The 12699-nt window shown below is 47.0% G+C and overlaps 1 protein-coding gene across 1 annotated transcript in view; it reads right to left on the minus strand.

Annotated features, from left to right (window-relative positions):
* The window catches only part of Nploc4 (NPL4 homolog, ubiquitin recognition factor), a 68338-nt gene that overhangs the window by 28398 nt on the left and 27241 nt on the right, over positions 1–12699 (minus strand). The window contains exons 9-12 of the mRNA XM_070031628.1: positions 10764–10850; positions 8884–8955; positions 8482–8608; positions 3012–3172 (exon numbers count right to left, since the gene is read on the minus strand). Coding sequence (XP_069887729.1) covers positions 3012–3172; positions 8482–8608; positions 8884–8955; positions 10764–10850 — 447 coding nt within the window. The remainder of the gene's footprint in view (positions 1–3011; positions 3173–8481; positions 8609–8883; positions 8956–10763; positions 10851–12699) is intronic.

Consider the following 12699-nt stretch of genomic DNA (forward strand, 5'->3'; position numbering starts at 1 on the left):
CATTATGCCAAACAAACATGAAGGAAGAAACTAACTCTCCTCCCTGTATCAGATGTCTGCACAGAAAAACCCAGCTGCAGAGCTGTTGATGCAAAATTTACGCATTTCAAATAGCAACAGTTTGAAGGCATAGTTTTTAAAGTGCCGCTATTTTGCAGCGCGTAGAAAAATGAAGTACCTAAGAATGATCAGACAAGCCTCAATGGGCAAGACCTTCACAAACAGACTCAGAGCTTTCCGGGAGACACTGCAGCATTAAGTGAAGCACTTAAAGTGCTGAGGGGAGATCACAGCCCTGGAAAAGTCTGGAAACATCAAGGATACACTTCCATGTGGTATAACCTCAAAGGCTATCCTATGATGTACGATGCCAGAGATGTATCATAAAGTTACAAGGAAAGGAGAGAGTGCTTTCTTTCAATAAACAATCCTCGGATAAGTGATCACCCACATGGCTAAAAAGGGAAGAAAGGTATTGGGAGAGCCTTGCTTTTTGTAAGCCTAATTACCCCACAGGGAAGTGAGGGAGGGTGCTGGCTTGGGATATCCCACAGGTTCAGACAGTTCAGGCGTGGATAGGAGGAGGGCAGAGTTGCCCAGAGGCAACTCCAGCCAGAGGCACTGGTGACACTAAGAGGGATGTCCTCCCCACAACATTTGGCAGAGATTATAACTGCAGGAGATAAGGACCAGCCTGGACTCCAGCTTCCACAAAAGACTAGGACGATGCTAGAGACATGGGGATTTCAAACACCATGTTCTCCACAGAGCTAGCAAAATCTTCAGGCACAAAAAGCAGGAATCTTGTAAGTCTAATTAAGCCATCATGAGAGGAATCAAACAAAACACAGTTAACGATTATTATTTTGCCAGTATCGAAATGTGACCTCAGCCTCCTAAGTAGCTATGATTACAGGAGTGAGCCAAGAAGACCCGGCGAACCAAACACTTCTGACAGACACACTCTACTTCCCATATCTGAGCCCAGAAGGAGGCTTAAAGTGATGTCACCTTACAAAAAAGCACAGGCAGCCGGGCGCTGGTGGCTCACGCCTGTAATCCTAGCTACTCAGGAGGCTGAGATCTGAGGATAGCGGTTCAAAGCCAGCCCGGGCAGGAGAGACTGTGAGACTCCTATCTCCAGTAAACCACCAGAAAACCGGAAGTGGCGCTGTAGCTCAAGTGGTAGAGCGCTCGCCTTGAGCTGAAGAGCTGAGGGACAGCACCCAGGCCCAGAGTTCAAGCCCCACGACCGACAAAAAAAAAAAAAAAAAAAAAAGTACAGACTTGCCAGGCGCTGCTCGCTCACACCTGTAATCCTACCTAGCCATTCAGGAGGCTGAGATCTGAGGATCGAGGTTCAAAGCCAGCCTGGGCAGGAAAGTCCATGAGACTCTCATATATATATATATATATATATATTTTTTTTTAAATTGTGAAAATACCATACAGAGGGGTTACAATTACATGGACAAGATAATGAGTACATTTCTTATCAAGCATTGTTGCCTCCTCCTTTGTTTCCCCTTCTCATCCCTTCCCATCTCCCACCTACCCTCCCCCCCTCCATGAGACTCTTATCTCCAATGAACCACTAGAAAACCAGAAGTGGCGCTGTGGCTCAAGTGGTAAAGCGCTTGCCCTGAACAAAAGAACTGAGGGACAGCGCCCAGGCCCAGAGTTCAAGCCCCACGACCGACCAAAGAAACCCACAGGATCCTAGAGGAAGCCATCCAGTGGCCGACGACCAGCACGCCACCCCACAGGTGGAGGAGCCCTAGTGAGTAGAAATGCTGTGGAATCCCTGGCTTCCTAAACAAAGCACGGCACACACTACAAGCTCACACAGAGGGAGGATGATGAAGATACAGAGACCAGTACAGTCTCTGAAGAAAGATCGAACAAGACTGCTCCACAAACAGGTAACAGAGAGCAGTGATAGAAACATAAGAACTCACCAATTGTATCCTCTATCTCCAGAGATTAAGTTAAAAATATGGAAACAGAAATGCCAGGTGCTGGTGGCTCACACCTTTAAACCTAACTACTCAGAAGGCTGAGACACTTATCTCTAACCAGCAAAAGCCAGAAGTAGAGGCATGACCCACGAGGTAGAATGCCAAACAGTGAGCAAAAGCATGTGTCAGTGAATAGTCCCAGTCTCATGGAAAGAGGAAGGGGAAGGACCTGAATTCAACCCCCAATACTGGTAGGCCAGGGAAGGGAGGGAAAGGAAGAGGAAGGAAAGGCACAGAAGGTAAGAGGGAAAGAGGAAAAACTTCTAGCACTGAAAGTATAATAGTCTAGAAGATTACTAATGACTCTGAAGACAAAACATATAGGAAAAAAAGACAAATAAAATGAACAGAGCATCAATAAAATGTGGAGTAAGTTCAAGTAGCCCAATGTGTGTAGCAAGAATCTCCCAAGAAGCCGGGCGCCGGTGGCTCATGCCTGTAATCTTAACTACTCAGGAGGCTGAGATCTGAGGATCACGGTTCAAAGCCAGCCCAGGAAGGAAGTCTGAGATTCTTATATCCAATTAACCAGAAGTGGTGCTGTGGCTCAAGTGGTAAAACACTAGCCTTGAGGAGGAAAAAAATTAAAAAGCTCAAGGATAGGGCCCAGGCCCTGAGTTCAAGCCCCACAACTAGCACACACACAAACACAAAAACAATCTCCCAAGGAGAAGAATCATAAATACAGTGGTTGTAGTATACGGAATTCTAGTAATAGTCTCATACATCCTTCATTGCCTTTTCAACTTTAGAAGTAAAATTACTTGCAACGGTCTGATTTGATGTCACATATCTAAATTCAGAGCATGTTGTTCTCAATGCCGTCAATGCCTAAATAGCTGATAACAAGATCCAGAAATATGACAGGCCCCTCAATCAACAAGCAGGACCCCGAAACACAGTAACTGACAAGTGAGTATTAGTCCAGAATCACCAGCATCGGAGGAGGCCAAGTAAAGGCCCCACTGTCTCTGTAGAATGAAATGTCTGTACCTTATAAAACACATCAGGCACGTACTGCTCACTGCTGGACTCCTTGGCATAGCCGAGCTCAGGAGCATCCTTGCATGGTAGTAGACACTCATCACGGACCAGCGCCATGCACTGATTGGACACCTGGTATCCTTCAAAATGGACCTGGTTGTCTGGACCACCTGCAAGAGACAGACTTTCAAAGAGAATCTACTAAGACATTCAGAACCAACCTACGTTTTTTACTCTTCTGAACAATAGAAACAAAGCTCAGGAGTCTGTCTTGGGCTGGCAGCTATAGGACTCAGGCCTGGACAAATGATAAGAGTATGGTTCTACAGTCACAGGCCCCACGACACAGAGTCCCAAATCCAGACTGTAAAATCTGCTCCAATGCTCCAAAGCTGTGCATCAAGTACATGGCCTCCAGTTTGTAGCAATACCAATATATAAGGACAAAGCCCTTAGTTCTACCAGCTTCAGCATCTGAGTGAAGAAGAACGGGAGTGGGTAGATTCACCTGAAGGGGAGGAGTGTGACAGGTATAGAGGAATAAATAAGACAGAATCTCCAGTTTGGTTCATTTTGATTTTTTTAGACGACTCTTGCCATATAACATCAGCCTTGAGCTGATGATCCTCCTGCCTCAGACTCCTGAGTGTTGGCATTATGGATGTGCAATACCATGCCTGGTTGGAAATGGTTTTCTGGCATTGTGGCTCTAGTGGCAGAGCATTAGCCTTTAGCTGAAGAGCTGAGGGACAGCACCCAGACCCAGAGTTCACAGGTCCCACGACTAACCAAAAAAAAAAAAAAAAGTAATAGAGAACCTGCCTAGCAAGCCTCAAATTCAACCCCAAGTACTGCCAGCCGATCAATCAGTCAGTCAGCCAGTCAGTCCTGCAACATGAGTCTCATGGTAGTCTCCAAAGGCATTTCACCAAGATAGAAATGGAAATGTCAGGCCCTGGGCAGAACAGGAACAACTCCCTGTTCTCTCAAGTTGGCGTAATCTTGTTGAGCCACACACAGAGAGGCCAAGGCCACTGGGACAATTACCCATCTAGCTTCTGGCATGGAGCACTCACAGAGGTGGACTTCAGGCACTGAGAAGAATGGAGCTGGTGTTGTATTTGAGCTGTGCTTCTGGCTTTGAAATGAGATCCTCAGAAAGTCATGTTCACAGCCCAGGAATCAGGAGCTACAGCCATCTCCACAACGCAAAAGCCTTTCTGACTCTCTCCAGCTCCCTCAAGCAAGCTGCCACACATAATCACACCAGTGGAGTGTGGAGGGCAGCCTGCTGCAGCCCACAGCTTCTAAGTAGGCTCATGAGGATGACACCTTCCTCTCTAACATGGGATTTGGGAACGGGACTGCAGAAAGTGCATTTTCTAGCACCTCCACAGAGTCCCACTTTTCCCTGTCAGGGGACTCTAATACAGGGCAAATAGCACCCTGGATTTGGAGTCACAAAAGCAGTGTCAAGGGTTAGGATCTGGATCACAATGCATAATCAGTCTGCAGCTGGAAAAGGTGATAATGAGAACAGGCATCCAGATACAAAAGGACACTGAATGAAGAACGTGTAGTAAATGGGGTTAGGGGAGCAGGGGTAGAGCACATGCTTAATGTGCAAGGCCCCGGGTTGCAATAAATAAATTAGGAACGAAAAAGAAGTTAGCCACTGTCTCAATAGTTCCATGTCCTTTCTGTACGTGCCATTTTGGGAGGCAAAACCTTCAAGAACAATACATACAATTTCTAAGCTCCCAACAAGAGGTATGACTCAATAATCCAAAGTGCAACCCCCAAGCTGGAAACTATTTATAATTTTAAAATGTGCCAGTTCTTTTGGCCCATGGGACAATTTCCCCATAGAAACAGTAATTAAAAAGGCTGGGTTACCATGGAAGCCCATAGGAGGCTAAAACAAGTCATTCTCAGTAAAAGAAGTTCTAGAAGTAGCAGGGGATACTTCTGGCTGTTTCAATGTCAGGGAACTGACAATTTTTATTGAGGAGCTGAAGATGCCAGGTCCTGCCAAGTACAGCAGAGTGCCACACAAGAATTGGGTACAGGCAAATAAAACTCTATGATGATCTTAGAATCAACTCTATTTCAAAAACAACCACCAAAACATCTACACTGTCTCAATGTGCACTTGGTTTCTGAGGAGTACATTAGCGTGTGAGCCAAGGGAAGGACCTGACTTTCTCAGGCTACATAGAGCACACGGAGCACTTGGGAGACCGTGGCTCTGGTGGCCAGCACAGAGGCCAGCACGGCAGCCTGAGGGAGCTGCTACACCTTCTCTAGGTCATCTGTGTCCTATCAGGCCTTAAGCACCAACCATCTTGTCATCGTGTAACCTGTAACACAGTAAAGAATTACACTACTTCTTTGTTCTGCTTGTAAGACAGCCTAATGCATCTTAAGACTTCCACATAATGAATGTCAAAACATTCCAGAAAAGAAGGCGGGATCTGACAGGCATAAAAACTAGCAGCCTACACCACCAATCCTCACGTTCAGAATGAATGCGGAACCACAGCATTCTTAAAGTGGACATTAACACCAAGCCATGGGGGCAGACCTCCACACAGGGGACACAGAATCATGGGGCAGTCCTCCACGCTGGGAACAGACTTAACACATCGTTTCCCTTCTCCAAACAGTGTGGGGCAGGGGAGAGCTATGCACCAACCACAATCTCTCTGCTCACTTTATGGAGTGCAGCACCCATTTCCCTGGAGTCTCTATGCCCTACTGTGTGACTTCTCTTGCATTAGCCTGTGTAGACCCTGTTTCTTCAATCTTAGCCAAAACCACAACCTTCAGCAATGGACTCCAAAACAATCAGGGAAAATAAATCTGACTTAACTAATTCAGATGAGTACGCTTTACAGGTTTTCATTATCAAATAAAAACACAGGGAAAATGCAGACACCTTCTATCATTCTTCAAAAAGTAAATTCAATCGACAAAGAAGACCTGTAGCTCAAACCTGTAATGCTACATATTGAAGAGGATGAGATCAAAGGACTGTGGTTTGAATCCAGGCCAGGCAAAAAACTACTCAAGACCCCATCTTTATTTAATCAACAAAATACTGGAGTGTAGACATGGCTCAAGTGATAAGGGTGCCAACTATGAACGAGAAAGCTGAGCAATTAGCTTTCTTGTCTATTTGTCCTGTTGGCTCATTTGTATGTCTTTGGGAATGTAAGAGGAGACAGATATGGAGGAACAAAAGGGTAAAGAAATGCCGGGCGATGGTGGCTCACGCCTGTAATCCTAGCCAGTCAGGAGGCTGAAATCTGAGGATCGCGGTTCAAAGCCAGCCCGGGCAAGAAAGACCGTGAGACTCCTATCTCCAATAAACCACCAGAAAACCGGAAGTGGCGCTGTAGCTCAAGTGGTAGAGCGCTCACCTTGAGCTGAAGAGCTGAGGGACAGCGCCCAGGCCCAGAGTTCAAGCCCCACGACCGACAAAAAAAAAAAAAAGGGTAAACAAATGCAGCAATGGTGCTCATTAGAGACTAAGCTGAAAGTGAACTTTACAACTGGTGAATGGAGTGGGTGAGGAAAATGGGGGTAGGGGTAGCGCACTGCGGGGAGGGAGGCAGCATGCGGGTAGTGTCGGGTGGTGACACAGTCCAAAAAGAAACATGTGCTTTACTTGACGTGTGTAACTGCATATTACCTTTATAATGACAATAAAAAACAAACATAAAAGCTGGGCACCGGTGGCTGACGCCTGTCATCCTAGCTACTCAGGAGGCTGAGATCTCAAAGCCAGCCCCGGTAGGAAAGACCATGAGACTCTTATCTCCAATAAACCACTAGAAAACCGGAAGTGGCGCTGTAGCTCAAGTGGTAGAGCACTTGCCTTGAGCTGAAGAGCTCAGGGACAGCGCCCAGGCCCAGAGTTCAAGTCCCACGACTGACAACAATAAAATAAAATAAAATAAAATAAATTTAAAAGAGAAAGCTGAACAAGAGTGTGAGGCCATGAGTTCAACCCTTGGTAAAAATACACACATACAATGCAGCAGAAATTAAATAAATCCCCCTCTGTACACTAATACAACTTGAACAAACAAATGAGACAGAAAGACAGAGAAAAAGAGGGAGAGGGGTGGGAAGGTGGCTCAGTGGTAGAGCGCTTGCCTTGCATGCATGAGGCCCTGGGTTCGATTCCTCAGCACCACATAAGCAGAAAAAAGCCGGAAGTGGTACTGTGGCTCAAGTAGTAGAGGGCTAGCCTTGAGCTGAAAAGCTGAGGGACAATGCCCAGGCCCAGAGTTCAGGACCCATGACCGGACCCCCCCCCCCAAAAAAAAACAAAAAAAACTTTTTTCCCAAACAGAAAGTTGCTAGGACATGTCTGTAAATCCCAGATACTCAAGAGATAGAAAGAGATGATAGCTGGGGCACCGGGTGGGTGGCTCACACCTGCAATCCTAGCTACTCAGGAGGCTGAGGTCTGAGATCCAGCCCAGGCAGGAAAGTCTGTGAGACTCTTATCTCCAAATTAACTACTCAAAATAGCTGGAAGTGGTGCTGTGGCTCAAGTGGTAAAGCACTCACCTTGAGCTGAAGAGCTCAAGGTCTTTTGCTAGTCTTAAGCAAAAAGGAACGGGGGGGGGGGGGGGGGGGGGGGAGGGGAGGACACACACACGCGCATGTGGGGGAGAGATGGGAGGGAAGGGATGGTAAGGGGAAACAGGAGGAAGCAACAATGCTTGATAAGAAATGTACTCATTGGGGCTGGGAAGGTGGCTCAGTGGTAGAGCGCTTGCCTTGGATGCATGAGACCCTGGGTTTGATTCCTCAGCACCACATAAGCAAAAAGAAAAAAGCCGGAAGTGGCGCTGTGGCTCAAGTGGTAGAGCGCTTGCCTTAAGCTGAAGAGCTGAGGGACAGCACCCAGGCCCAGAGTTCAGGCCCCACGACCAGACCCAAGAAAAAAAAAAAAAAAAAGAAATGTACTCACTACCTTGCTCATGTAATTGTAAGCCCTCTATACAGTATTTTCACAAAAAAAAAAAAAGGAGCTCAAGGACAGAGCCCAGGCCCAGAGTTCAAGCCCAAGTACCAGCCAAAAAAAAAAAAAAGGGGGGGGGGGTTTGGGAGAGTGGGAATAGAGGGCTACAATTCAAGGTGAGCCCAGGCAAAAAGTTATTGAGACTCCATCTCAACAAAGAACCTTGGTGTCTAACTGTGTACCTACAGTCCCTGCTATATCAGAGGCTCAGACAGGAGGACTACAGTCTGAAGCTAACCCCAGGAAAAAAGCATGAGACCAAAGCCCTCAAAACATAAAGCAATAAAGCAAAGGATGAACCGACCGTAAGAGTAGAGAATCTGCCTAGCAAGCTCAAAGCCCAGTACTATCACAAAAGAAAGAAAAATGCTGGGAAGAAAAGCAAACCATTAACAGAGCAGCAGTATTTACGACATTATTCTGTTCTGTAGGCATTTATACCTGTGGCTACTGTAGTGACAAACTTGGATCCAAAGTGCCCATCAGGAGAAAGCCGGCAGATGTTGGGGTGCTTGTTCTGGAAGTCTCCTGCAGTTATGCATTCTTCTGCGCTCAGGAAGTACGTGTCCTGAAACAAGAAGGCGCTCTAACTTCACAGCAGAGCATTAAAATAAGACTTCCATTTCTTCTTGGGAAAACGTTGAGAGCTAAACACCAGCATCTCCAATTCCACACTGACACACACTTGTAATGCTGAGCAGTACAGATGCTCATCTGAAAGCACCCACAACAAGAGCGCACCCACTCCCACAAACCTGTGAAGGCAAAGCAATGGGACAGACTCATCTGCTTCCACTTACCAAGACCAGACCAGCCACAAGGCCAAGCCAGTCTCCAACTCACCTTATTTCGACTATATCGGACTGTACCCTTTCGGGTATCTTCTGAGATGAGGTCTGTGAATATCCAACCAACCTTAATGAAAAAAGAAAATGTATCTTTTAAATAACTCCCCTAAGCTAGGCGCTGGTGGCTCACACCCTGTAATCCTAGCTACTCAGGAGGCTGAGATCTGAGGATCAAGGACAGCCCCGGCAGGAAAGTCGGTGAGACTCTTATCTCCAATGAACCACCAAAAAACCAGGAAGTGGTGCTGTGACTCAAGAGGTAAAGCACTCATGTTGAGCTGAGTTCAAGCCCCATGACTGACAAAACAAACAAATAAACAAAAACTCCCTAAAATACATGATACAGGAAGCTTGACAAGTATCTTCAAAGCCTGTTCACAGGAACCAGGTGAACTGTGAACAATTCCTCAGATAACAGGCATACCAGTGCTTCAAGCCCCATTGGGAAGAAACAGCTCCTTCTGGTGCTGCCGGGCTGGACAAATACAGGACTTATTGATTCATTACAAAGGCCACTACTCAGCACCAGCTGTGCCATGCACTGTGGTGGGCAGGAAACTAGCCAGATGTGGAAGGAGGGAGCTTATGGTACAATGACAGAGACAGACAATCCAGCAAGAATTAGGCTTCCTACGTAGCTGGCTATGTTGGTAAACACACCTTTAATCCCAGCACTAGGAAAGCTGAGGCAGGTTATCCTGAGTTTTGAGGCTAGCATGGGCTACAGATCAAAATTCTGTCTCAAAAATAAAACATCCAAACAAAAACCACAAAAACAAAATCAAAAAACAAAATCAGCTGAGTCCTGGTGGCTCAAGCCTGTGATTCTCATTCAGGACAATAAGAACAAAAACAGCTGAGTCCTGGTGGTTCAAGCCTGTGATTCTCATTCAGGACAATAAGATCTAGAGGATCAAGGTTTCAGGCCAGGCCAGGAAGAAAAGTCCATGAGAATGTACCCAAACTAATCAACAAAATCATGGGTAGGGGTGGCTCAAGGGATAGAACTCCAGCAGAGCAACAAGGCCCTGAACTCAAACCCCAGTACTGAGAAAAGGCCAAAAACACTGATCTAACATCTTATTATCAAGGATAGGAGACAAGCCTGGCACTGGTGGCTCACGCCTGTAATCCTAGCTACTCAGGAGGACGAGATCTAAGGATCGAGGTTCAAAGCCAGCCCGGGCAGGAAAGTCCATGAAACTCTTATCTCCAATAAAACCACCAGAAAACCAGAAGTGGTGCTGTGGCTCAAGTGGTAGAGCGCTAGCTGAGGGACAGCACCCAGGCCCAGAGTTCAAGCCCTACGACCGACAAAAAAAAAAAAAAAAAAGAGGGTATTAGACAAAACAAGGTCAACATTCAGAAAAATAATTCTCCTCCTGCCTTCTAACTGTTCCAAATTAATGAGCAGGAGGCTGAAGGGTGATGGAGGCACCAGACAGACTGGGTGGGGAGGAGGTGAGCCCTGCCGCAGCCTCGCTGTGTCCTCAGGAACTGTGGCTGGCAGATGCTGTTAGGTGGGATGATGTATTTACTCCATTTATTGATGTTGGTTTGGTTTTGGTTTTGCGAGATGGGGGTCACACAATGTGGCCCAGGCTGGCCTTGAATACCTGGCCTCCACCCTTCTGCCTCAGCCTTCCACGTGCTAGGAGTCCAGGTATGAGTCCCCTGCATAGCCATGAATTTAGACTTAAGGAAATACTCCCACCTCACTGAGTCAAGGATTATACAAGCTATCAGCATCCAATGAACACATGCGAAGGTCTAGCCTATGCCTGACCTATGTCCTTCCCCCCACACCCAAGACCCCAGACCCCAGCCACAGAGCCCAGATCCCCGAAGGCCACATGGCAGACAAAAGCCCTCTACCTTCCTCAGACCAAGTTTGGCAGCGATCTCATCCACCACCTCGGCCTTTGGATCTTCAAGAAGCTCCAGGCTATTCTGTGTGCCAATCTGTTGGGAATCAAGGGAGAAGGCAGTCAGAGGGCAGGACTGGGAGAGCCAGGACTCACTCCCTCCACCACAACTCAGTGTCCCAGGCCTACTGGCCTCCTCGCTGCCTATGCACACATAAGGCTTTCCCTCCCTGGCTGCAGGCTGGGTGAGAGTGTGGTTCTGCAGGACAAAGGAAAACTATCTCTATTGTTCATCTGAATGTGTCTTCCATGGAAAATGAACTCTACAGACCAGTGGCAGCTGCAAGGATGACACTCAGGGCCACAGCAGAACTAGAAATAAATAGGCACCTCGGATTGAAGCTTGCTTACCAACAGACACAGTGCTCAGCTGGGGCATTTGATGAAGTATGTCTGTGGCTGGACTCACAAGTACAAACTGTGGATTATAAATAGAGAGCACCCCAAGCAGAAACTCCAGCACAGGTGTTCCAAAACGGAGTTATATTCATGAGACATATCTTTGTAAGTTAGTCAAATTCTGACAAAATAGCAAGCCACTTTCTCTTCTGCTGGGTGTCACTCATAGGGAACACTACCACGAGGAGACAGGTCAAATCTCAAACTCAGGCTTAATCAGAGAAACAAAACAAAATCAAGTAGCACAGGGCTAAGGGAAGATGAACAGGCGGGCATCAGGGGTCAACGGTCTCAATGCACACCCTCCTCCCACACTCTCAAGCCTCCATTGATGCTGATGGAAGTCAGGGGGCTGGTTGCTAGTTCAATTACATGTTTTTCTTCTTTTTCCTCCCCACCCCCTCTCCTTTGACCTTCCTTTTTTTTTTTTTTTTTGAGGGGGAGCAGGTCATGGGGTTTGATCTCCAGGCCTGGGCATTGTCCCTGAGCTTTTCTGCTCAAGGCCAATGAGCTACTCGAACCTTAGCTCCACTTCCAGTTTTCTGGTGGATAACTAAAGGTCAGAGTCTCACAGACTTATCTGCCCTGGCTGACTCTAAACCATGAACCTACATCTCAGCCTCCTGAGTAACTAGGTTTGCAGGCAATGAGGTACCAGTACCCAGACTTTTTCTTGTTAAATGGAGTCTCCTTTTGTTGTTTGTTTGTTTGTTTTTGGGTCCGGTCGTGGGGCCTGAACTCTGGGCCTAGGCGCTGTCCCTCAGCTCTTCAGCTCAAGGCGAGCGCTCTACCACTGGAGTCACAGCGCCACTTCCGGCTTTTTTTTTTCTTTTTGCTTATGTGGTGCTGAGGAATCGAACCCAGGGCTTCAGGCATGCAAGACAAGCGCTCTACCACTGAGCCACCTTCCCAGCCCCTCTCACTAACTTTTTATCAAACCAATCTTAGCTAAGATTACAGCTTGAGCAACCTCACTGGGCCCTGTTCTGAAGTTCTGAAGACTTCTAGATGACAAGTCATGCCCTGAAAGTCTCTTCATTCCTGCCTGCTCTGCAGGGTGACAGGGCAGGACCACAGCGAAGAGCTACAGCAGCTGTCCCCGGTGCCGCCCCCAGTGCTGGCCATGGCAATGCACTACACTAGACAAAGCGTGTACCAGTATTTGCTCGGCATACTCAAGCCAGTAAACATATGAGTTATGCCAGAGAATATTTCTATTCTTAGGAAATACAACAGTACAGTATTGAGAGCCAGGCATAGTGACTCATGCCTGTAATCCTGGCTACTCAGGAGGCTGAGAGCTGAGGATCACGTTCAAAGCCATCCCAGGGAAGAAAGTCTGTGAGACTTTTCAATTAAGCACCAAAAAGCTAGAAGGAGGAATGTGGCTCTCTAGTGGTAAACTGCTACCCTTGAGCAAAAAAGCTCAGTAACAGCACCCAGGCCCCGAGTTCAAGTCCCAAGACCTGCCCAAAAAAACAGTAAGA

This window comes from Dipodomys merriami, unplaced genomic scaffold (genome assembly GCF_024711535.1).
Source record: "Dipodomys merriami isolate MVZ:Mamm:240054 unplaced genomic scaffold, mDipMer1.0.p SCAF_202, whole genome shotgun sequence".
NCBI classification, from domain to species: domain Eukaryota; kingdom Metazoa; phylum Chordata; class Mammalia; order Rodentia; family Heteromyidae; genus Dipodomys; species Dipodomys merriami.